General features: G+C 32.0%; 2 protein-coding genes and 1 pseudogene across 2 annotated transcripts; 2 read left to right on the top strand and 1 right to left on the bottom strand.

Moving 5' to 3' along the window:
- The first annotated feature begins 1,691 nt into the window (after positions 1 to 1,691).
- Positions 1,692 to 2,295, top strand: LOC148211011 (uncharacterized). Its single transcript, XM_088124915.1, has one exon. It carries the CDS (start codon positions 1,831 to 1,833, stop codon positions 2,071 to 2,073), a length of 243 nt encoding a protein of 80 aa, XP_087981041.1. The 5' UTR covers positions 1,692 to 1,830; the 3' UTR covers positions 2,074 to 2,295.
- An 8,206-nt stretch (positions 2,296 to 10,501) lies between these two features.
- On the bottom strand, positions 10,502 to 11,565 carry LOC111015244 (uncharacterized; annotated as a pseudogene).
- Positions 11,566 to 23,407: 11,842 nt separating this feature from the next.
- On the top strand, positions 23,408 to 26,753 carry LOC111015268 (putative trehalase). The gene is made up of 11 exons (XM_022290228.2): positions 23,408 to 24,106; positions 24,513 to 24,632; positions 24,801 to 24,916; positions 25,012 to 25,112; positions 25,207 to 25,316; positions 25,398 to 25,470; positions 25,540 to 25,704; positions 25,796 to 25,883; positions 26,008 to 26,107; positions 26,224 to 26,437; positions 26,545 to 26,753. The coding sequence occupies exons 1-11, from the start codon at positions 23,490 to 23,492 to the stop codon at positions 26,623 to 26,625; spliced, it is 1,785 nt and encodes a 594-aa protein (XP_022145920.1). The 5' UTR covers positions 23,408 to 23,489; the 3' UTR covers positions 26,626 to 26,753.

A 26,753-nucleotide genomic window follows, 5' to 3' on the forward strand; every position in this document is an offset into this window, starting at 1 on the left:
TTTGCCTAATAATATTTTCACTTTATTGTTTTGCTATTTTATTTTTTAATTTTTTTAGTACAACATGTGGGGAGGGGCTGATTCGAATCATATTCTAATAATATATCTCTTGGTTGGAGGTATATGCCAATTACGGTTGAGCTATGTTCGCATTGGCTGTTTTACTAGGTCAGAGATAGGTGCCTTAACAACTTGAACTATGCTCGGTTTGACTATTTTGTTATTCTATTAGTATTATTATGGTAGTTTTATTTTATGTAACGTATAATGAAAATTGTCAAGATATTGTGGAGCATACTTTTAGAAAATTGGGTCATATTCTATTATCAATAGAATTGTGAAACAAATTGGTAATATATTTCTTGATTAAACTAAGATATTAAGTAATTATCAATATCAACTCAACCAACTCATTTACAAATAATTTTATTTATATTATAAATGTACCGATTTTTTAGATAGAAATAAGACCATAGGTATGATTGATTATTTAATTTTAAATATTATAAGATATTTCTAAAATTTAATATTTAATATTTAATTTAAATCATAAAATATAATACAGAAAGTTTTGTCTTTTCAACTTACATAATTTTTTTTTTTTGACAATTTTCAACTTACATAAATTAGTTTCATAATTGTAGTGTTATATTTAAATTTTGAATATTAAAAGTTTTGGAATCTTTAAAGTCTTTTTTTTCACTCTTTCATTTTAATTTTTTTTTGTTGATATTTTGTTACTTATTTTATTTTCTATAACTATAGAAGGACTCTTTTTCACTCATTTTCTATAACCATTTGAGTTATAATATATATATATATATATATATATATATTTTCTCTACTCTTCTTTCTCTCTAAATTTATTTTATTTTATATATTTTCATGTTTCTAAATTGAATGTAGTTGAACACCATGGTGATTATTGTTTAGCAATCTCAAACATGGTATATTTTCTTTTTGACCATGTGCACATCGATTTTCTTCTTTCTTACAAACTATTAGTCTTAATATGATTTTATAATTAATCTTTAATTTATGTTATTACTTAAAATTTTTATGCATGCTTTTAAACTTTTAAAATTTATTTTTAGTTAAATTATGTTATAAATGTTTTTACTGTTTATGAATGCTTAAAGTTGGATAAAATATTGATATTTTATTTCAAACCAGAAATACGTAAATTAATTTTTATTTTTAAATTATATCAAATTAATTAATAATTATCTTTAATTATAATTAATAATAGAATTTAAAAAGTTTTAGAAGTTTAAAAATTAATGCAACATTCAACAACCTATTCAACAACTTTACAATAGTATAAACACCTCTCCCTTCAACCTTTTTTCTATAAAAAAAAAAATCTTCTCCTCCTATGTATGGCTATATTACTAATATATATTTTATAATTAATTTTATTGTTATTTTTGTTCTAAAAATATTTGTATGGTTGTAATTCATTAATTTAATCCTAAAAAAATCATAACTATTCAATATAAATTGATAAGTTCACCAAGTAAATAAATTAGAGATATCAAACCCAAAAGAATAGAAAATAAAATTCACAGCTTTAATTTTGCATGTTTAAAAAAAAGGGAAAAAAAGGCTTTAATTTGTTGAAAAGAGAAAGGGTGTTTTCGTCATATAATATAATTATTTGGAAAACTAATTTTGCCGAATAAACTTCAATTTCAGTTTCAGACACCCTTGTTTTTTTATCTTTGCATTGAGCCCTAGCTTCAGGTTCAGCCCTCCAATTCCTGTCGCAAATTGAATTTGCAAAATTCCAATACCATTTCTTCAATCGGCGAAAAGCTCAGTACAGATCGAATGGAAGATGGCAACAACAATGCCCTGACCCTGAGTATCCTTTCACGGGAGAAGCTGGACCAGGTTGCGGCATGGGTGGCCGCCACCATGTCCTCCGCCTTCTTCTCCTCCTTGGAAAGATTCTCCTGCGTCAATATCGCCACCAACGATCTTGATGACGATGACGACGACGACCACCTTCTCTTGTCCGATCACTTCCAATGTCCCGACCAACACGACGGGTTTGTCAATCTTCCTGTCTGATCCATCATCCAGAATTATAGATCTATTCTGCATTTACCTTTTCTTTTTCGTAAATGCGTTATTCTGATCTAATGTGTTCTGTTCTTTTTTTTTTTCCTGAATTTGTTCCTTATCTGTTGTTTATGATATGCAACGATAATGTGAGAGTGTTCTGTGCTGCCCTGTACGAATTGACGGATTGTTTTGATTTCAATTTGTAATCATCCTGAAAATTGCGATTCATTCGTTTTGTCTATATGTTTTGACGTTATATTCTTCGGCCTTAGACAAATCCCTCGGGTCGCAGGAATCTTGATTCGTTATCTAAAATTGAAGGATTATATGATTGATGTTTTCTGGGGGGAAATAAGCTGAGGAACTGGGGAGGATTATCAAGTTTTTAGTATCTGTTCCCCCTGATGATCGACATTCTTGAACTTTCTCTTTGCTTTTTCCCATTTTACCATCTCTTCTGCAGTTGTAAGATTGACTAATATATCTTGTGTTGAATGATAATGGAAAATTGTGTGATACAGAATCTGTCTATATCCTTGTAGTTGATGTTAGATCATAGCTTTCAGATTCTTAGGTTGGTTCTTTCTGCTTCATATGTTTATTTTTTTCCTACAAAACTAAATACTTCAATAGTCTAGAATGAACTGGACAATCAATACTTCTAAATCTAACCAAGCCATATAAATTATAAACATCATGCATCAATCAAACAACAAATAGGTGCAACCCTAGGAAAACTTCTTTCCCCAATTCTGTTCTGAATATTAGCATCCTCATTGACCTGGAAACAAAATAGAAATTGTTTATAACTTAAAATTCTTAGGTGACAGTCTCTAAGTACACTTTTTCCAAACCCAAGACCAATTCCATGTGGTTGTGAGTGTTTTTTTTACCAAATAAAAATCACATTTACAATAATCAAATGCTTCGTAATCAGTTTTGGAAGAATTATTTTAAAGTTGATTCTCCCAAAATTACTTCTAACCTGATTGCCGAAAATCATTTTATGATAATTTGACATTCGTAGAAAAAGGAAAATGCTTAGTTTTTGTGACTATATTAAGCAATTATTTCATTAGAGCCTGAGATTTTTTTTCCCTTTTCTTTTTTTAGCTCTGGGGGGTTTTTCCCCCTTTGAATTTGATTTTGTGTGTGGTTGAGTTTGAACATTTTTGTAAAAACTAAAATTTAGATAATTAGTAAGTTTAAATTTACGCTATCATTGATTGATTGATTGATTGATTTTTTTTTTTTTTTTTTTTGTGTGTGTGGGTAGTTTCGCAACAATTTTATAACTTGGTTTTGATGAGAGTACTAGTTTCATTGTTTGTTGGGAACCCAGCCAAGCATAGAGGGAAAATAATTAGAGTTTTACTACACATCTTCATCTTTAGTTTGATGAAATCTTCCTCTTTAGTCTATTTATTTTTATCTCTATAACCTATATATGTTTTAAATCTTTGCATTATGAGATATATCAAATTTATAGGAGATATATCAAATTTAAAGGTGTCAATGATCACCGAGCTATGTTCATATTGGGACTAATTAGTTGGGACTTACTCTTAAATGTAAGATTAATGGTATTGGTTATTCAATTAGCAAAAATCATATTTCAGATGATTGGAATAGGGACTTACTCTTAAATGTAAGATTAATGGTATTGGTTATTCAATTAGCAAAAATCATATTTCAGATGATTGGAATAAATATCCAAGGTAATATGAATTTGTGGGTTAAAAACATAACTGAGGACCTTGTTAAGATAACAATCTTAACATTCGTGTATGTATACGAGGGACTCTCAAAACTCATGTAATTATGTGGTAGAGCTGTCCATTTGTAACCATGGTAGTTGACATATATCTTCAACCAAAAGACTGTAAGTTCTGTCTTTTTGTATATTGCTTATATTATAGGGAAAAATTTAATTTATAACCCTAAACTTTTGTGGCGAGTCAATTCTAACATTAAACTTTTAACTTCATCAACTTAATAGCAACATCTATTCAAGTTCATGGTTTAAATTGAAAGCCTAAATTCAAAGGGAAATTTTGTTGTCTTTTATCATATATACCTAAAAAAGCATTGTACATGCTTTTCATTTTTAAGTGATTTTCATTCTACTTTTTAGGGCTTATTTATGAATTATTTTAATGACTTGGCGTGTTAGTGTTGAATTTTCTTCTATTGAGTGTTTGACCATAGAATTCCTTAAAAAAAAAAGAAAGAGGATAAGGTTGATTTGGAAGAATATGCACACGTAGACTAGAAAATAAAACTAAGTTGGCACCAATAACTTTGATTAAATTTCAAGAAAAATTTGCCATAATCTTTCTTAAAAAACTTTTTCCACTTGTTAACTTCATACACTCTCTACTTCTTTTTACATAATTACATTTCTATTCCTATTTCTTATTATTTTGAATTTTGAAATTTCCAAAAAAAAAAAATCTATTTTTTAATTAGAAGAAATATAAAAGACGAGAAAGAAAGGAAAAAAAAAAGAATTATTTGCATGTTGACCTACGGAATATATTTATGCTTTATATAGGATAAATGGTAAATATTAAATATAATATTTGAAATAATTTTACATTATAATAAATAAAAATAGAAAATGAAAAAAAAAAGAACGTTGACATGGTACGTGGAGGAAGGTCACATTTTGAAATTTGTGAAAAATTCGAGTACCATATTCCTTGTTCACATTTTTATTTTGCTTTTATAAATAAGTTTTTAATATTGGTGGACTTCACACCATTTAATATGATATATGATGCTTATTTCTATAGTGCTAGAAAATTTCCAAAAGGTTATAGATCTCTCAATTTAAAACTTTTTCTAAATGTCAAATTTACAATGACATTTATATTTATTATAATTAGTTTTTTTATTTAAATGTAGAAGATTTAACATTCTAAATTTGATTTTCTAAACATTAAATCATAATGGTCCCAAATCAATTATTTTCATAATCCCCTGATTCTATTCTTAATATATTCTATTAAAAAATGAAATATTATATATATATATGTTGAATACCATGTACCAGGCAAGTCAAAAACACGTCTTTCTACTTGAAAGCATAAAACTAATCTAGCCAATACAACAACATACAAGTTAACAACAAAACATGAGTATAACAACGTAAAAATAATTCCATTATAACAACAATTGTTATAACATAAACTTGTATGGAGATATAAACTATATCCCGACTATAATAAATAAGTGTTGGCTACAGCATAAAGAATTGATTCACCAAAATCAAGCTCAGATAAATTTATATATATGAACCATAAAGTATATGTGTATATTCCACTACAATTAACAAACAAAGGAAATAAACTACATAATCAAATAACACACTAGCATATGCTAAAAAAACCCATATAATAGGATAATTCCCCCTATTGAAAATATGTTCTTAACAATACCCAAACTTGAACACCCAAAATCGGAAATCAGAAACAAACAAATAAGTTTTAAAATGTAAACAGTAGAAAACAAGTTGCCGGAGACGGTAACGACAGAAAACGAAGAAGGTGAGGAGACAGCCTGCAGTTGGGAAGTTTTTTTTAGGAAAGTTAAAAGGTGCTGTAATTTAGGGATTTAAAACACAAACCGCTAAAATCAACGAATTTCTAATCTCTCTCCAAAAGAGAGTTATTAGAGTTATTTGAGATTAAAATCTCACGAGAATTAGCTAAGGAAAGTCTCTCTAGCACACATTCTACATTGATTTTGTACAAAGATTGCATGACTTTGTTATCTTCTCCAAATTTTGTTGATAATGTTGAAATTTAAGGAAAATGACATAATTTTGGATATTTTATTACAACATTGTTGATGTTACAACATTGGAATAAAATGAGCAGAAAATGATAAATCTGACAGTGATAGGACTTTACCTTGGGAGTTACCACACTTGCTAGCAGAATCACCTGAAAGTGAGAGTTGGGGGCCCACTTTATCTGTTTGTTGCCCTAAAAATCAAGTGGTATAAATACTCACATTTAAGGAAGCCTCCACATACTTTTTGAACTATCACTTCACTCTCACTTTAAGAAAGTTCTTACGGTGTTTGAAGTAGACAAGAACAGAAAAAGATTCACTGAAGCTTTTGCAGACAGAGGGCAGAGAACCCATTTGGAGCTGAATCCTTCAACTCCTACTCCTCACCTTTGGTTCCATTTGTATTGTGTTCCCTCTTGTTGATTTTCTTCTTTCTTTTTATGACTATGCGAAGCTAAACTCCATTATAAGGGAGAAGATGTTGTGAATTCTTTTCTTGGACTGTAAATTGTGTTGTTGATGTTAATGATGAATAATATTGAGTTAAAGTTGTTCTTAGTAGTTTATTTTCAATATGCTTGATCAACATATTGAGATATTTTCTTATTAACTCTGGGAAAATTGTAATAGGGGGTGTTTGGCTTCAACTTGTACTAAATCTACTTTAGTTAGAGTATGGGTACTTAGGAATAGAGCTCACCTAGCAAGGTTATAAACTGAGCTGATATGCTGTCGAGTTTGTCTAAAAACCTGAATAGTAGAAAATCTGGAAAGTTTGAGAAGACTCCATTTCTGTTTGACCAATATTTTATCATCACTAATGCTGCATCAACATGTATGTAAGCCCAAAAAAGGTCAAACTCTTCCCCCTACCCTTTAAAAACCAGTAGTCAACCTCTTATCTGCACATTCTCCGTTAATCGATTTAGTTATGTTTGGTTATGTTTTGTTTTTCTTCAGCAAATCATATATGCACTATTTTATTTGAATTCGTTTATTTTTTCGTGTTTAAAACATTTTTGTTAATGTGTTTGTTTTCTTAAATATTTGTTAAAGTGTTTAATTATCAATCCTTGTGGATATGATCTTTTAATCACCTGCTACAACGGTTGTGTACACTTGCACAAAGGAAACATAAATTGTTCAACAATTTCCATATTTTAATAATAATTAAATGTATATAAAAAAAGGGTATATTGGTAAAATGATTGTGGGTTCCATTTTAAATGAGTCTGTTTTAATACAAAAGTGTAAATTTTGTTGAATAAATCTCTTTATGTAATTATCATATCTAAAAGGTCTAATCCCAAAAATAAAAGGCTCGAGCTCGGCCCAGGCTCAAGTCATATGAGCCTCGACCATCTCAACCCAACCACTAAAACCTAGACCCATGACTCAATCAATGCGCCTAATTTAATGAGCAGAAGTTGGATCGGACTTGGATTGATACTTTGGATCGGGCTTGAATTAGCTTATATAATAAATTATTTTTTAAATATTTATCAAACCAAATTCTTGAGTTTTTTATAATTTGTGTTTTTATTTTATTTTTTTATAAAAATATTTTTATTTTTCAAAAAGTTATCAATGAGTTGTGTTATATCAAAATTTTACATCTTAATTTATTTTATTTTTAAAGAAATAAACTGCATTACTATTTAAATTAAAAAAAAGTTTAGAGAGATGAAAATGACAATAAATAATAGTCCTAAATATTTATTAGTTATATAATAATAGTTAATACATGTATATAAATGCAATATGTAATAATAAATTTGATTTTAGAATATATGTCATGCTATCACGCAACATATATTGAATTAATCATACATTCACAATGCATAATAATTAAATAGTAAAATAGATCAATTTTTGGCATACTAAACAAGATTAATTAAATTAATATAACCATACTATACTAACTTAATTAATATAAAAAAACAAAAAAAAGTCCCAAAACAACTCCCACGACCCCATCTCGCTCGGAAAAAAAAAACCATCTACTTCGTGTATATAGGCACATCGTTGAGACACTAATGTTACAACATCTTAACGCTGTGTAACGTCTCAATGCTACTATTACAACATCTCAACGTTGTACTCTTGGGATTTTGCTTTCTTGTCCATTTTTGCTCATTTTTTTGACGAATTTCACATGAATTTGCCACAAACGACGCAGACTTACATACTCGATTTACAAAATTAAATGTCCAAAACAATGGGCCCTTACATTTACCAAATCATAAAACTTGTAAATCTAAATGCCAAAAATCGAAAACGTTATTTTGCAAATCCCAATACATCAAATGCAGGAAAAATACCTACTATTCTTTTCTATACCGTTCAAAGAAAAAAAGAAGATTAGCTTGGATACCAATTGAAGGGATCGCATCCCATAGTGGAAGCGTGTGAATGCATTGCTTTGATTTTTCCTTTTGAAAAGTATAGAAAAAAAAGATAAAAACTAAAGGTGAAAAAAGTACCTTTGAAGAATATCTTAAAAACCACAGTAATCCAACGCCACCAAAAAAGTATTCCTCGTTATTCTGAGGACCAATTGTGTGCGAACTTTTTCGAAAGGGAGAGAATTTTCTTGTAGAGATTTGAGAAAGTTAGAGGAAAAAACTTTTCCCTCAGATGCAGAACTCTCGCGTTTAGACAGGAGGGGAGATAACCTCATCTCTGATGGGGTTGTTTAATTAAATTAAATTCAATAATAATTAATTATTTAAATACTTAATCATTAATTAATTTATATTAAATATTATATATTTAATCAATAGCATATATTTGTATCAACTTCAAATGCACATCTCTCATGATCTATAATTTTAATGGGAATCTCATTCAAATTAATTTTAAGCCATGATCTATAATTTTAATGGGAATCTCATTCAAATTAATTTTAAGCTATAATTTTAATATGAATCCAATTCACATCTTTAATTATTATTTGAATCTTATTCAAATAAATCTCTCATATTATATAGTTTAATTTCTAATCTTATTCAAAATTATAATGTATCAGATACGTTGTGGTTAATTGTATCTATACAATTAACCTACATTTCCTTATATAATTTGAACACTTCAAATCTCATGATCATCGTTTTATCCAGTGTAAGCTAGTAAGAGGACCAAATAAACCTACAGATTATAAGGTCCAATGATCCGAGATTAATTAAGTAAACTCAGTAATTAAATTAATCAACATTCGTTAATTATGGGACACTCTACTAAAGACTCATAGTTGCACTCTTATGCATTGTAGAATATGTTGTGTCCATGGATATAGTCATTACAAGTAAGTCAATCATTCACGAGTCATTCATAATTAAAGTTTGGTCAAATTATCATTTACCCCTATAATTACTCACTACAACAAATTTGCCTTTTCATGACGGGCATTGCCCGTCATTAAATAGTAACCATATCGGTCACTGACCGACATCTATACGAGTGTCCTTGTTTCCCTTTCATGTCGGACAGTTTTAAGGTCGGACATTGCCCGTCATGTATATTCTCTTTCCATCCGGACATGGCCGTCATGAAAGGACTATTTTAAGGTCGGGCAACACCCGTCATGTATAGCGTTTTCCATGACGAAAATGCCCGTCATGAAATGATAACCATGACGGGTGACAACCGACATTGTATGTGCGTCATTGTTTGTACGTCATCGTATGTTCGTCATGGAATGACTATATTTCGTGACAGGCATTGACCGTCATTATTTTGTGAATAAATTAATTAAAAAAATATTTGGTTGCCCATACGTGACTAACCAACTATATATATTTCCTTCAAACCTATGATAGTATCTCAATATGCAACTAAAACTTTTAACACATTCATCCGTTATAAAACAATATCTATTCTAAAACTTAACTCAAAAACTAACCTTAGACTCAGAACACAAATAATCAAAAGTACAAATTTCAACATAACATCTCCACTTTTAGAATAACTCAAAACTAGCCCACAACATATCTTTCCCTTCCAACCTATTCTATAAAAGCTTAACAAAAACACAAACAATCAAAAGTAAGTACAAATTTCATCATGACCTCTCCAATTTAGAATATAACTCAAAACTAACCAACCAATATATGTCCTTCCAACCTATTCTCACGAAATAATTCTCAATATTATTGAAACTCAAAAACTAATAGGCAAGTAAAACTAATTTCAACATCATCATCTTCTAAAACTTAACTCAAGAACTAACCTTAAACTCAAAAAACAAATAATCAAAAGTACAAATTTCAACATAACCTCTCCACTTTTAGAATAACTCAAAACTAGCATGGTTATAAACAAAACAAACACTTCTATATTAACACCCTTCCACACAAGAACAAATGGGACCGCTCGTCCCTCCAACAAAACTGCATTCAGCATAAGAATCCAGACTTCTATATATTATAAACAGAACAATCCAACACATTCAGCATCATCAGTCAAATACTTCTATAATAATCCAAACTAATATGTTATGCAGTACCATATATACACCATTCAAACTTCTATATATTATAAACAAGACAAAGTATTTCTAATCTACCAAGTACTACACAGAAAGTAGTCTGAACCAAATAATTACATCAAATAAACACAACTAATGAATCCATAGGTACTACACAAATCGTCCAACAAAAGATGCCCATTCTATTCGAACTTCGTCGATTTCTTCTTGTTGATAGACACTTTTTGTATTAAACTACAAAAAAGAAAAAGAAAGACAATTCTAATATAATGACAAATCATATATCGACACATAAAGGTATATGATAATACGTACAATTTCAGTTATAGGAGCATGAGGGTTCCGCACTATTTCTCGTATATACTTTTGCAAATAGTACCCACACTTGATAGAACCTAGTTGTCGAGGACACTATGAAAATTTGAAAAATAACAAAATTATGAGTTATACAAAGGATTTACTGCGACATCGTTATGATTTATGCAAATTTACCTTCACAGGTTTCCAAATTGTAGTACTGCGAGATTGTTGAGTAGAATGTTTGGCTTGCCACATTTTCAATAATCTAAATAATTTGAAACATTAGAATAACATAATTGTAAAAATTTCAACTATAAGAGTTCAAGGCACTTACGTGTTTATGATTCCCTTATAATTTTCTTCAATCTCACTTCTTAGAGAGTCCAATACATAAACACAATTCTCTCAGAGATGTATAATAAACAACTTCCAGTGAAAACTATTAATAACCAACATGATAAGATTATCATTCATGCATGGATAAAAGAAACTATAAATAAGTAAAATGAAGTTAAATTGCTAGCTTACCCACTGTTATGTGGGATGAGTACTACTTGTTCTAAGTTACCCATGTCTAACCTGTTGGCTAGATATCTGGAACAAGTTTCTTGACACATTATTTGTGGTACAATATTGTCTGGGTCAACCACCAAGAACTTCTTACATGTCTCCTCTTCACATTCATTCAAAAGATACCTAAAAATATAATTGTAAAACATTAAACTTCTTAGTTAACGAATCTAAGATATGAAATAGATTTAATATACTTACGAAATGTATGTGAGCACACACATATAGCCTATTTCAATCATCTCGCAGTATTGCATGATGTCATCACGTGTTAAACTAATGATCTTCTCTCTTCCAAATATGTAATCACCAATATTGAATCCAATGACATCCTTGTGGTTCATCGTACGCATGACATATTGATTTAGGAGTTTAATAGTCATATGGACATCAATATGTTTAGATGATTGTGTTATTGGTTTTGACGTTCGAGGAGAAGGAACCTTTGAGAAACAAAATTACAAACATTTAACAAATGAAAAATTAAAACTTGACTCAAGTTAGAACAAGACATACCTTTTTCTCCTCATCTAAAATTACTAGTCTACGAGGTCATGCCACAAAGCTACCAATGGTTTGATTTAATGTCTCTATCTCCCCCTTAACAGGAATTGGTAGTGTAGCATTTTCACCAATGACAATGTCTACCATGACTCTCACATTGTCCACAATTAATGACACTCCATGAATTGCTGGACATCTTATTTTTTTGGTTTTGAAAAAGACTAAAATCTAATAAAAAAATGTGTGTTTTACTTTAAACGGATGAATAAGGAAAATAAAAGGAAAATTTTAGGGCCGTTTTGATAATTATTAAGGGATCATAGTCTTTTTTTTTTTTAGAAAACATATATATATATATATATATATATATATATTAATGAAAGAACTTCTTATAAGTACTTTTGGAAAGAAAAACCAGTAAATGCCCCACACTTTATAAGTGTTTTTAGAACCTGTTAAAATATTTTTTATTATCTAAATTCTAACCATTTGGTTCAAAATTCATTTCAAAATGACCCTAAAAGACCAATTGGTTTTATTTTGAAAAAGAAAAGAAAACGTAAAAAAACAAATTTTCCCAACATAAGGAAATGATAAGGCAGACAAAATCACAAACCCAGAGGGCAAATGAAACTAACATATAGAAATTGGCATACATTACAATTTACATGCTATGGAAAGTAAACTAACATCATGACCATTAAAAACCAACATTATATGACATAAATATTGAGAGCAATTAATATAAACTATCTTCAAAAACATCTCCAAATACAATTGTTTAGTAAGAGATAAAACTCGAGAAGTAAAATAAATGGACGATTTCGGTAATACAAAAACACAAGCCAAAGAAACCAAGTGAACCACAAAAAGAATAACACAAAATGGTTCTAATTATTCCAAACCTACAAATTTGCATTTTGGGCCTTAGGTGCAAGTATCTCAAATGAGTGAACAACATGATGATATTTATACTAAAAAAAATGATGAGAGGTGAAAACACAGAGTCCAAGTTTGCAAACAATCAAATTTGTATTATTTGATTTTATTACCAATTAACCGAGCTTCAACCTAACTACAATTTCCACATAAAAAGAACAACACAGCTTCTCAAAACAAAATTCAATCATTCCTCACAAAAATATCCTTTACGGTCAAAAGAGAGAAAAAAAAAACAAAGCAGTATCCACGAAACCCACAATTTCAAAAGGCCATATGAACAGGGGATGCGAAACAATCGAAAACAGTTGGTGGGTGTCGACCAAACCCTAGACAAATTGCAACCCTTTGTCAATACAAATCATGAAGCAATAGAGATTAAAACAGTCAATTGGAGTATTATGACATTCATAAGAAACTTACCCACTGCACAAAGGGATGGATGTCGCCGTCGATCAAAGCCATGGAGGTCGTCGTCCTCGTTGCTGTCCCTGTCGATCGAAGCCATGGAGTTCCCCATCCTATGTTGTTGTCGCCATCGATCGAAGCTGTGGACTTCGACTGTCGCCACCAGACTCGCTATTCTACCTATTTCACGCGACAATGAGGTGAGAGATAAAGACCACAAAATTTGGTGGAAAGTTAGTGTTAGGGTTAAAAATAAAATTTGAGCCACTTTTGATGGCGGGCCCAAATTATGATCTACTATGTCGGGCCTTGCCCGACATTGAAATATAATTTCTTTTCTTTTTTTATTTTTTAAATTGTTCGTCATTGTTTCCTCCGTGTTTTTTTGTCCGTCATAGTTTCCTCCGTAATTTTTTTTCTGTCCGACATTAAAACTCAATATTTGTTGTAGAATTCTCACTCCTAAAGTACAACTGATCCTATAATGAACAATCTGTTTATGGTCAAACTATAAATTAAGTCCCTCTTGGGCCAGTGAGTGGTTGGGGTCCTATTGTTCAAGGCCCAGAGTCAGTACTTAACGAGACAACTCTACTTACTCTAAATACGACGAGGAGTGAATCTCATCTTGCGTGGCTATGTTCCTAGCTCCCACTCAGTCTCATCCTCAAAATAGTAGAATTCTTGAGTCGGCTACCCGGGTCACTCTCATCTATACAAATCAAAGGATGATTGCTCATAGGCAAGAATCTATAACTCACCCAGGATTGAGATCGAGTTACATATGGTCACCTTATGAAGTTTTAATCTCGTCAATCAATGGTGTTACAAAATGAGATTAATTATTTTGCAGTTCAGACTTATAAAAACTCATTGTATATGATACCTCACTCACATGTGAGTTTGAGAAACATAATTTTATGAAATGTTGTTTAGAATGAGTGAGTTTCCTGCCTCGATCGCTACACCAACATTATAATAAGGTCTCAATGTAACCTTAGAAAGAAGAATTTTAAAATGATTTGAGAAACATAATTTTATGAAATACTGTTTAAAAAAAGATATTTTAGAAATAGTTTGGGAAATATAATTTTATGAAATGTTGTTGAAAAGAAAGATTTAAGAGATGATTTGAGAACGTTAAACAAAAAAATTTTAGAAAGAAAAATTTCATAATAGTTTATGAAATTATGAGTTTTGTGCATAATATAATTTTCAACCACCATATTATTGTTTCGAGGTATTACCCTTATGTTATATCAATATGTTTCTATAGTATACTCAGAGGTCTTTGGGACCATTTAACTCTGCGTGTATGCGTAGATACTATTTTGTTATGCATATTGAGATTACGATCTCGACTAGTAAACAAGATTATTCTGCTATGTATATTGAGATTACTCTATACCAGATTATTCTATTGTGTATATTGAGATGATTCTATGCCAGTAGACCAAATTACTCAGCTATGCATATTGAGATTATTCTACATCAGTAGACCTAATTATGGGTACATGTGTGATATTGATTTTTTTTCTTGCCCAGTTATATTAAAAAGGGAATGTCACGTCGAAAAGTTAGGGTAACTAAGTCGTAGGGGATGTAGGGGAATGCCAGGACAATTATGACCCAATCCAAATTCCAAATCCCAATCTGAATCTTGGCCTTAGGAGCGTTACTTTTTGGTTTGTTCAAAAGTTGTTATTACGGGTTTCTTATGAGAATGTTTTTATTGAGTTCTAGCTAAATAAGTTTTATAATGTCTTGAGGAACTTTGAGTTTCAGTTGTTTATGAAAAAAGTTTTACGATATTATTTTCTTATCAACTTATTGTTCACTAAGCTTTCCAGCTTACTGTTTATCATTTGTTTTTCCTCGTAGACTGTACCTGAGTTTCAAAGAGATAGTGAACCAACTTCTACTACCTAGAGTTGTTCATCATTTGCATATCATTTTGTATGTCATTTAGTTGGTTTTTTAAAAATTTTATCTACACCCTTTTGACATAATAAAATGTTTAGAATGAGTGTAAGAATAGATGTTCTGTAAAAGCATATGATTTTCCTAGTAATGCGTTTATGGCTTCTGGTCAAATATATGACGCGACCCGCCAACCACAGACACTAACTTCGGGCGGGGCGGGTCGTAAATTTGCCATGTGAACGTGATTGCAATCTACAATTACATGAGAGCACAGTATCTTGAAGGATTGTCACTTGTTACAGGAACACGTGTTGTCTTTCTAGAAAATAACTTAATTATGTCGGCCCTTAAAGGTATGTGTTTCTCAATCAGCAGAAGCCATTAAATGTGCCTCCAGTCTTTTGTCCCACCTCCTAATTTATTTAACACATATTTTGTATATTTTTTACTAGGAGCTAATGCTTCAATTATGTATTCTCTGTGTTTCTCAAAATATGCAATGGTGCGATAAAACTTCAACTTCACCAATGATGTGATCGACAACATTCTATATCCCTTAAAAATAGTGTTTGTTTATGCAAAAAATGTGACGGGGTATGACCTAGTCAAGATCGGCCACAAGGAAGAGCTCGACCTACTCCAGGTATGACCATCGGGAGAGCATGACCTGCTTTTCAGGTATGACCGTGGAAAGAGCATGACCTGCTCCAGGTATGACCGTAGGAAGAGCTTAGGTATCCTTGGAAAGGGATGACCAGCTCAAAGGGTCAAGGTCGGCTGACTGGGATGATCTGGTGTCAAGAATGAGCTGAAAGGTAACTTGACGAGGAAAGACCTGCACAAGGGAACAAACACTCCGACGCTCAAGTCAGTTTTGAGTTCGACCTTAGTATGGAGGCCGAACTAGAATACGATACCTGACTGAAGAGTGAAGTGCCCTATTTATAGGCTGAGGTATCCGACAAGGAATTCGACCAGCGGTTGAGCATGTCGGGACCAAGGTCGGCCTGTCGGGAGTAGCTATTCCAATTCATACTCTATCATCTGGAATTTGGCTAAGTATGGAAGTTCATTCCTCCCTTGAATGATCTTAAGGGGAGACCTTCAGATCGACCTGATGAGCTTCCCTGAGGGCCGACCTTTAGGGAAGGCTTCAGGTCGGCCCTCAGGGGAGTTCTTCAGGTCGGCCATCAGGCAGGATCTTCAGGTCGGCCCTCAGGGAAGCTCTTCAGGTCGGCCCTTAGTGGAGCTCTTCACGTCGGCCACCAAAAGGAAGATCTTCAGGTCGGCCACCAAATGGAAGATCTTCAGGTCAGCCAACAAAGGGAAGACCTCCAAAGTTGGATCTTTTTCTGTCCTCCACGTGACAATACGATTTTCAACTACATTCTGCTAGATTTATTGTCATCATCTATATCAAAACCCTCCATCATGTACTTTTGTCCATCTTTCTATATTTATATGAGTGAAAAATTCAATACAATCTGAACTTAATTGTTGACTTTCTCCTACATCTTCTAAACTTAAGCTTTTGGTGTTGACACCCAGCACAATACACCAAAATTTTCAGATGCTTCCATTTATATTTCTTATTGAAATGACTGGCCACATGACAAAGAAAAAACGATGGTGTGTTCTCAGTACATTCCAACCTTCCTCCTTATTATGCACAACTGCCAGAATACCTCAATGTCGATAAAAAAGAAATTAGACTAATATCATCCCATTAGGTAACCAAATTTCATAAGGCAAACAAAAGCAATGACCGACTAAAAGCATTTTTCTCTTCAACAATAGCAAAAGCAAAGGGAAATATATCTCCATTTGAGTCAATTGAAATGGCTATGAGTAATTTTCCTTATACTTATCGTACAAATGTGTACCATTAATATGAATTATTAATGGTCTACAATTTTTAAATTCTTTGATTGCACGACCAAATGACAAAAAGTTACCAAAAATAAGATTGCCCAATTTATTGGAAGGTATTACAAAATCTAGATCTAAGACTGGTTTTAATATGATCCAAGTAGTTTATAACGGCTCAATGTAATAACAAAAATAGCAAATAGAAAATACATCCACATGCAAGAAAAAAATGAACGACAACGAGTGACGATGAACAATAGTAATGAACGATGACGAGCAGTAATGATGGACAACGGTGAAGTAAAAGAAAAATAATGTACAAGTGGCATTAATTGGCAGCAGCGGCACACAAACACAAGAAGCAGTGGTGACGGACGATGATGAGGAGCAAGGACAAGCAACAACGTTAATTGGCAAAACGACAAATGAATATCGACGAGCAACGATAACAAATGAACGACGATGAACAACAACAAACAAAGATGAAAAGGAAGAGATGGGAACCAAATGGGACAAGGCAAAGAGTAAGGACAAGTGGAGACTAAAAAACAAATTTTGGGGAAAAGAATCTTGAACTCGTGATACACGAGGTTATTTCAAACACGTGGTGCTCGATACAAAAATTGCGATACTCCAAACATGTGGCTCCAAACTCCAAACTTAAATAGTTTGGAGCCACCTTATAATGCAGTCGCATCTACTAGCTGTGACTTCGTTTAAATCGTGATTAATGGCAGTGACTATGTTGGATTGTTATGACTAACACTGGAGGGAGTGAATAGTATTGAAAATCAATTTATTAAACTTTTTAAGCAAAAATAATTTAGACGTAATTTATAACAACCCAAAACGAACACGTTACGCAAGAGGATTTATAGTGGTTCACTCCACACTCGAGCAATTGCAAACTCAGTCCTTTTACGGGATCAAGACCAAATCTTACAAACCGTTCTTACGGGATCTTGAACTAAAATCTATTTTTTTTCGAGGACAAAGATCAAAATACATACTCCATCCTTTTTACCGAACTCAATAATGAAACCTAAATAAGTATGGAAATACAAATTTTTCACACTCTAAAGCTTTCAAATATAGTAGATTTACAAATTGGAGCTCAGAAATAACCTAATCCTTGCCCCCAAGAACATATCTCACAAAAATAAAGAAGAAAGTAAAAATTGATAGGAAGCAGTAATAGATTATGGAAGATGGAGAAATAAGAAAAAATGTTGTTTCAAATTTGTGGGAGGATAATGGTTTAAATAAGAGAGGAAAAGGTTTAAAAAATTGGTTTGAAACTATAACCAATTTTAGCTGTTTGATCTTCGTGATTAAGAATCAAACAGTGTAGATTTAGTTTTAAAAAGAAAGGTTATAATTTAATATAATATGTATTATATTATATATTTATATATAACTCCACCACTGCTACATTAAATTTCCTTTCCTTTTTCCCTTTTTTTAATTACCGCCACAGTAACTTTTGATTCTTGTAAAAATAGGAAAAAAAGAACAATAACTCTGAATATATATATATATATATATATATATATATATATATTCCTTCTTTTTTTTTTTCAACCGCCCTTTACTTCCTTTCCTTTTTTAACTTTTCTATATTTTCTCTCTCCTCGTGTCGTCGTTTTTCCTTTTTAATAATCTAGTTGGTCATGTGTCAATGTATGATTCGTCCATGTCATCTTTTTCTTTTTCGATTCTAACCGATCTATTTGAAGTTCGATTTCAACCATTCAAATTGTATTAGATTGGTCATTTCAACTCTATAATACTTTAAAACATTAAAAATATAAATAAATTAAGTTTTTTTAATCATCAAAACATATGTGCGATTGAAGCTCCTAAAAGCAACAATTTTATTTAAATCGCATTTAATGATCTCGATTTTTTTTCATAAATTGCAACAAATGGTTACGATTTCATTACCATATTTTTAAAAATATGTTGTAACCTACGTTATTTGTGTCATTATTTTAAAAAAATCCAATAATAAAACAATAAACTAAAGGCTTGTTTGATTAAAAACTTGGATTCTGTTGTTTGTTTTAATCAAATGGATTGAGTGAATAAGCGTTTGTCAATATTTGAGAGATTCGTTTTTTAAAACTATTTTTGGATTTTGTGATCTAAACAGTAGAAATTCTGAAAACGAATTTTTTTTTATGATTTTAGCGTTTTCAGATTCATAATTTGAAATTTTTAAGATGCAAAATTACATGATAAAAACTTTGATAAATATATTACTTCATATTATAAACTCATTTTATGTTTGTTAAAATTGAAACATGTAAAATATAATGTATTCTAAATTATATAACGTTGTAAAATAATAATTATAAAAAATTCATAAAAAATATTAATTAATTAATTAATATAACTTTAGATTAAACTAAATATTTAGTTTGTAACTACTCTAGCTACAAATATATTACTAAAAATAATTTTTTAAATTGAGATTCAATTACCAAATTTACTGGCAAATACATATAAAACACTAAAAAAAATACTAACTCATTGAATCCTTGGTTGCACCCTCACTTATCTAAACCATCCCCAGTTAAATTTTGTGTTCAATTTTAGCGTTTGATTTTTTTTATTCTTTACATTTTTTTGGTTCTTATTCATGAAAACAATTTGCTTTTTTCATTTTTAATTGACTAGATTTGTTAAAGATTATTGAATAAATCTATTAATCAAGATTTACATGTTAAATTATTATAGGTTAATCATTGTCAATATTTTTATTGTATAACTTATAAGTCAAAATTTATTGATTTTAGTTGCATAATGATAACAATCAATACTAAATATTATTTTTAACAATAATGATAACAATCAATACTAGATTTTATTTTTAACATTTAATTTAAATAATGCTGATAAAGTAGTATTTAAAATATATTATCATAATTCTGTTTTGCAATTAATTTTATAAAAATATATATTATAATAAAATTAAGGCCAAATATATGTTTTATCCGGAGTGTTTGGGTGTTTTTTTCCCACTTTTATCTCTATGGTTGAAAATGTTTCAATTTCCGTTGCGTGTGTTTTAACATTTATCATTCATACCCTCGCAATTAATGAATTGTTTGACAGAAATTTGAAAAAGAGATTAGATTATTATTATTATTATTATTTTCTTTTTTTTTATTTTGTTTTTTTAGAACGAAGATTGGACTACTTAAGAAATGAAAAGTCAAATTTTTTGAATTTTGGAGGAGGAATTAGAAAATTTTCTCTCTTAAATGACTTAATCTATCTTCTAAATTTTTGCCTAATCACTAAATGTCGTGCCAACTGTCATATAAGTTTATCATCAACCAATTTTAACATTCTCAAGTAAATTAAAATCTAAAATTAATAATTTCAACAATTAAAATCCTAAATTTACTTAATTAAGAGACTCAATTTATACTACTTATTCAATTTTGTTAAGAGACTGTGAGTTAAATTAGGAGTGTAAAATGTGAAGGCTGCTATTTTATATTTTATACTACAAAAGAAGGAAAAAATTGCTTTGGCTTATCTCTTTAAATTGTAGTAAAAAAATAATTAGAATACACAAAAAAATTTCCAAGCACAATTTTAGAAAAGATTCAAGCAAGTGGGTAAGGATATTTTTAGAGTTTGAACAATAAATAAAGATTCAAAACCTACCAACTTCATTAAAGTAATAACCAATGAAACCATATTCAAATGTGACAGGTAAACACATCTACTCACAATTGTAAATAAAAGACAAAAAAACACGTGCATAAATTAAATTATACTTAAAGAATCAATTAAAAAAAGACTCTAATAATTAAAGTTTAAATTCAATTTTGATTCATCAACTTAACTTTTAGAATATTCATTTCGATTTTTTATTTTTAGGTTTGTTTAATTTTAGGTACTAAACGTTTTAAAATATCTATTTTAGTTTATGAATTTGAAAAGTGTAAAAGTGTAAACATGTATTAAAACCACATGAGTTGAACCAATTAAGGATAAATACATTTTAGATTGGAAATTATATTTTAAGCCAATAATTTGTGAACAAATTATTCAAAACTGAGGTTGGAACACCAACCAAACTCGAATTTAAACTCACAATCAATCAATAATAAGGAAAAATAAAATAAAATAACTCCAAATGTTAAAATGAAAATCAAGACAGAGTAAACATCCATGTGCTAACATCATTACAAGTTTAACCACTATTTATTGTTTTTAAACAAAATATATATATATATATATATATTCGAGATGGGTCATTAACGAGACAAATCGCTCAAAGAACACCTATACACTACCACTCATAGAATCAAGACAGAGTAAGTATACATTTAAGATGGATCATTATTAAGACAAATTGCTCTACCAATTAAGATCAGCTATACACCACCACTTATAGTTTCAAGAAAGAACACTTATTGTGTCAATCCAACTTGCTAAGGGCCTGTTTGGTTGGAAACTCTGTTTTTTATTTTCAGATTCACTGAATCAAATGGATATAGCGAATATGTGTTTGGCAGGATTTTGGATATTTGTTTTTTAAAACTGTTTTCGGATTCTGTGATTTAAACAGTAGAAATTCTGAAAACGATTTTTTTATGTTTTCAGTGTTTTCAGATTCAGAATTTGAAAATTTGAAGACGCAGAATTACATTAAAAATGATAAAAACTTTGATAAATATATTACTTCATATTATAAACTCATTTTATGTTTGTTAAAATTAAAACATGTAAAATATAATGTATTCTAATTGTAAAATAACAATTATACAAAATTCATAAAAAAAATGTTGATAAATTAATTAATATAAGTTTAGATTAAACTAAAATTTAGTTTGCACCTACTTCTAGTTTAAAAATATATCACTGAACACAGATTGAACAATTTTTTAAATTGAGATTCAATTACCAAATATGCTACCAAACACATATATGAAAATACTGAATTTTCATTGAATCCATTGTTTTCAAATTTTTGTTTTTTGATTACCAACCAAACGCATCCTAAGTTTTTGATTCTTGTTCTTATAAATTTATTCTCGTCACGCTGAATTATTGGCTATGGATGAAGAGGGTTAGGTTTGCTAAGCGTCTGGGTTATGTTATACTCATGTGATGTTCAAATTGTCTGTCTAAACAAGATTGTGCTGATACAAAGTAGCAAAATGAATCAAAAACTTGGTCTCAAGATATATCATATCCTTAGATTCCAGTTTTCCCTCGGTTAGGTAGGGATTCAAACAGGGTGGCTCATCTTCTTGCTAAAGAGTCCTACAAGCTTTGATCGATCTTCCCATTTTTGTGGTTTTGTAACTTCTCCCTCTTGTGACGTTTCAATTCTTACAGCCCACGATACATTTTATTGTTTCCTTTATGAAGTGGTTTTTCAAGGAGAAAAAAAATATTTTCAAATAATAGAGTCTACGTTTAAAAAAATAAAAAAAAAACCCTTAAACATTAACCTATTGTTGGAGGTGATTTCTCAGCTCACATGTGCCACACTATGATTGGATGTTCAAAAGCACACGTGGCTTCCCTTACTAAGAAATCTGTTTACTCAGTTCGGTCATGAATCCTCATGTCGAGCTGACCTTCTTCAACGGCCGAGCTAACCAAATAAGTTACTTGGACAGTCGATTCCACGACAAACTCCGTGACATCACGTCGCACTTCACGGTTACCTTAAAGAGTCGTTGAGGCTTTGTCGGGAACGTTGTCGGAGACTTCGCCTATAAATAGAACCATTCCACTTCATTTTGAGGTACGCGAACAATATGATTGTCTCTCTAGAGTTGATCTGGACATTCATTGATTTTGGTATCAGAGTGTTCAGTCTATTTTACGAATCTACTGTGCAGTATCCAAAGCTCACTATCCACATCATCCTAACCGAACCGACGCTGGCAGAGTTGATCAAATTCCTGATCAAGCACCTATAATTTTGTTAAACTATAAATTTAGAAAATCTAAAATATATTTTTGAACTTAAAAAAATGATGAGTTCAAGTGTCTTATAGAAGTAAGAAATGATGCTCACTCATTCTTTTTCCATTTCCTTTTCTCACCCTCCTCGTGGTAGCAACCATTCTGCTCGCACACTTGCTAAACATGGTCTGTTGCGCTCTGCCACATTTTATTGGCTCGATTCTTTTCCTCTGTGGTTGTTAAATCTTTGGAGACTTTCCTTCATCTGTGGTCCAAGTGGCTTTTTATCAATAAATTATTATTTTTTTCCTCTCAAATTTTTTTTTAATATAGTCATGAAAAGAAGATGGACAGAGTAAGCACAGCACAATTATAAATAATTAACTAGACAAGTCGCCAACTAAGAACGGCCACGCACTACTAATCATAGAATTAAAAAAATAACCCTCCATCTGTCAATCCTTACCACGTCTAAATCTGACACGTGTCACGTGTTGAGTCAAATTCAGCTGTGTAGCGTCCACTCGCGGTGGTATTTGAACCCAGAGCCTTTGATTTTACAATTGAGAGCTCTTTTTTTTTTTTTTTTTCTTTTTTCATTCACCTAATTCTCCGTACTCCTTCGCTTTCCCATCAATTTCAATCCTACTCAGTTCAGTGGTCACCATCTTCGACCTCCATAAATATGGCCTTCCTTCGACTCCTTCATCCTCCCACTGCCGTTCATTCTTCTCTAATTACCCTCCTCCTTCTCCCGCTGCTTCCGCCCGCCATGACTCTGCCGGAGCTTCCCTTCCACCGTGCCGCCGATGGAGGCCCCGTCGTTCCGGTCACCAATCTCGTCAAGTTCCTCGAGCGCCTTCAACTTGCGGCGCTCACCTCCTTCGGGAAACTGGATTTTGACCTCAAATACTACGTTGATTTGTCGCTCAAGCACGATTTGAATTCCACGGAGCGCGCTTTCGATGCCCTTCGGAGATCCCCCAATGGCTCCGTCCCGGTTGAGGAATTGAAGACCTTCATTCGGGAGTACTTCGGAAGTGCCGGAAATGATATGGTGTATTTGGAGCCGGCGGATTTTGTCCCCCTCCCCAAAGGATTTCTGCCCAAGGTGGAGAACGCGGAGGTCAGAGCTTGGGCTTTGGATATCCATCGTCTCTGGAAGAATCTCAGCCGTACAGCCTCCGATGATCTCCTAAATCGCCCCGATGACCACACTCTGCTCCCGTTGCCCAAACCCTGCGTCATTCCGGGATCAAGATTCCGGGAAACTTACTACTGGGATTCCTACTGGATTATCAGGTACGGCGGCTACGCCACCGTTTCGTTTCGAGTTCTTTATTCTTTTCAATTTTTTTTACTCCAATTTCTTGTTGATTTTGGCCATTTGTTAACTTTTTTCCTTCGCATAGTTCTTGTCTGTCGGACCCTTCTCTTGGTTTCTTTCTCCACGTTGTCATTTTCTGTAGAAAAATTGCTCACGCTGTGCAACTTGTTTGAATGGAATATTCCACTGTAAAATCCAGCAAAAGCAGTCGGAAATTTTCATAAAGAGAGGGCAAACATAATTCTAATTGTTCAGTAAAACTTTTTAAATCTTAACTTTATATATTTTAATGAATGTAAGAAAGACGAGGGGGGAATTGGGCCCCCCTCATTTGTTCTTGGCCCTACCTGTCCTTAATGCTTTCTCTTACATTCTGTGCAGAGGTTTGTTAGCAAGTAAAATGCATGATACTGCAAAGGGAATTGTTATCAATCTCATTTCAATGATAGAAAAGTTTGGCCATGTTCTGAATGGTGCCAGAGTTTATTACACCAACAGAAGGTAAATCATCTTTTGAACTGCTTCACAAATCACAATAACTGATCATTGATCCAAAAACTTCCCCACCCCCAACCCAATGAATAATTTGTTGTTTTTACTGAGGGTGAAAATTTTGTTCAAATCTTAGTTTTGGAAACTGATTTTCGAACTGTGGATTACAATTTGCAGTCAGCCTCCCCTCTTGAGTTCCATGGTTTATGACATATACCTTAGGACACAGGATTTAGAGTTTGTGAGGACTGCACTCCCAGCTTTGATCAAAGAGCATAAGTTTTGGAATTCAGGTACGGTGAGACACCATTGTTATCGACTAATATGATTTAATCAATTTCTTTCATTTTAATGAGTCTGTAACTTACTCCTTCTCTGTTGGTTTTAGGATTCCATTCGATTACTGTCCAGAATGCTCCTACTGGAAATCATTCTTTATGTAGGTATTTTGCAATGTGGAACGAACCGAGGCCTGAATCTTCACTGTTGGTGTGTTTTCCTTTTGGATCCCAGTTACCTGCCATAATAACATCTGATGTAATAGTATGTAACCTTGTGTTTGACCATAATTTACTATCTGCAGGATGAGAAACTTGCTTCGAAGTTAGTAAATAACCATGAAAAGGAGCATCTATACCGAGAAATTGCATCGGCAGCTGAATCTGGTTGGGATTTCAGTACAAGATGGATGAGGTACAACACATTGTCATCTGGAATATCTAAAACGCTGAGTTTATTCAGTTTTAGTTAACTCTTTGAGCTTGCTTCTTGAAGGGATCCGACCGACTTATCGACATTGGCTACAACTTCAATCTTGCCAGTTGATCTCAATGTATTCATACTCAAGGTTAAATCTCAGACTCTCCTTTTTATCATCGATTCATCATTAGCACAGCTGATGTATGCATTGGTTCAGATGGAACTTGACATTTCCAATTTGGCAAGAGCTGTTGGAGATTCTGGCACTGCAGAGCAGTTCTTGGAGGCTTCTTCAGTCCGAAAGAGGACAATCGACTCTATATTCTGGAATTCAGAGAAGGGACAATGGCTTGATTACTGGCTTGATAATAGCTCTTACGAGGTAAATATGTATAGAAATTTGAAAAGCTACTCAGCTTTTGAAACGTTTTTTTAGCAATTATGCTGATTGAGACTCTTGGTGATTCTTTCAGGGAGCCCACACATGGGATGCTCGTAACCAGAATCAGGTCATATATGCTTCAAACTTTATTCCGTTGTGGATCGAATCGTTCTACTCCGGTTTGTATCTAATCCTTCATGATCATTTGCATTTTCCACCTAAATTTATTTGAAAGTGAAAAGGAATAAGAAGAAGTGAGAATTGAGATTAATTTCATTATTGTGTCTGTTTTTCTATATGCAGACAGCATTCGACTGAAGAAAGTCATGAAAAGTTTACAAAATTCGGGCTTGCTGTGCGATTCTGGGATCGCAACATCAATGATCAATTCAGGACAACAATGGTTAGGAGTACTGAATCTTAGGAACTGGATTTTTGTTTTTTTTGTTTTTTTCCCTTCTGAATGACTTTGTCTCACATCCATACTCAAACCTTTCAAATCTGTAAAAAAAACAAAAGGGATTTCCCGAACGGTTGGGCGCCGATTCAGCACATGATCGTTGAGGGACTGGTGAGATCAGGATCGAAAGAAGCAAGGGCATTGGCGGAGGATATTGCCGTGAAATGGCTCCGAACCAACTATGTAGTTTACAAGAAGACAGGGTATATGCATGAGAAATATGATGTCGAAAAGTGTGGAGACTTTGGAACAGGAGGTGAATATATCTCTCAGGTACATGAATCAACTTGCTTTATCATCTTCCCCTCATTTGAACTATTAAGAAATGAAAGTTTTTCATTCTTTAATTTAATTGCTTGCTCATCTTGTTTTGAATTCAGACTGGTTTTGGATGGTCAAATGGAGTTGTTTTGGCATTCCTTGAAGAGTTTGGATGGCCTGCAGATCAAAACATAGACTAATTAAATAGGGAAAAAGTATATAGATTACAATAATAAAAATACCCCATAACTTTGCCTCTTTGCCTTGTTTACCCACGTACTCTTATACTTTCAAAAGTTTCAATACTATCTCCGATCTTTCATTATTA

This window comes from Momordica charantia, assembly GCF_013281855.1.
Source record: "Momordica charantia cultivar OHB3-1 chromosome 6 unlocalized genomic scaffold, Mcharantia_2.0 BLBB01000006.1, whole genome shotgun sequence".
Taxonomy (NCBI): domain Eukaryota; kingdom Viridiplantae; phylum Streptophyta; class Magnoliopsida; order Cucurbitales; family Cucurbitaceae; genus Momordica; species Momordica charantia.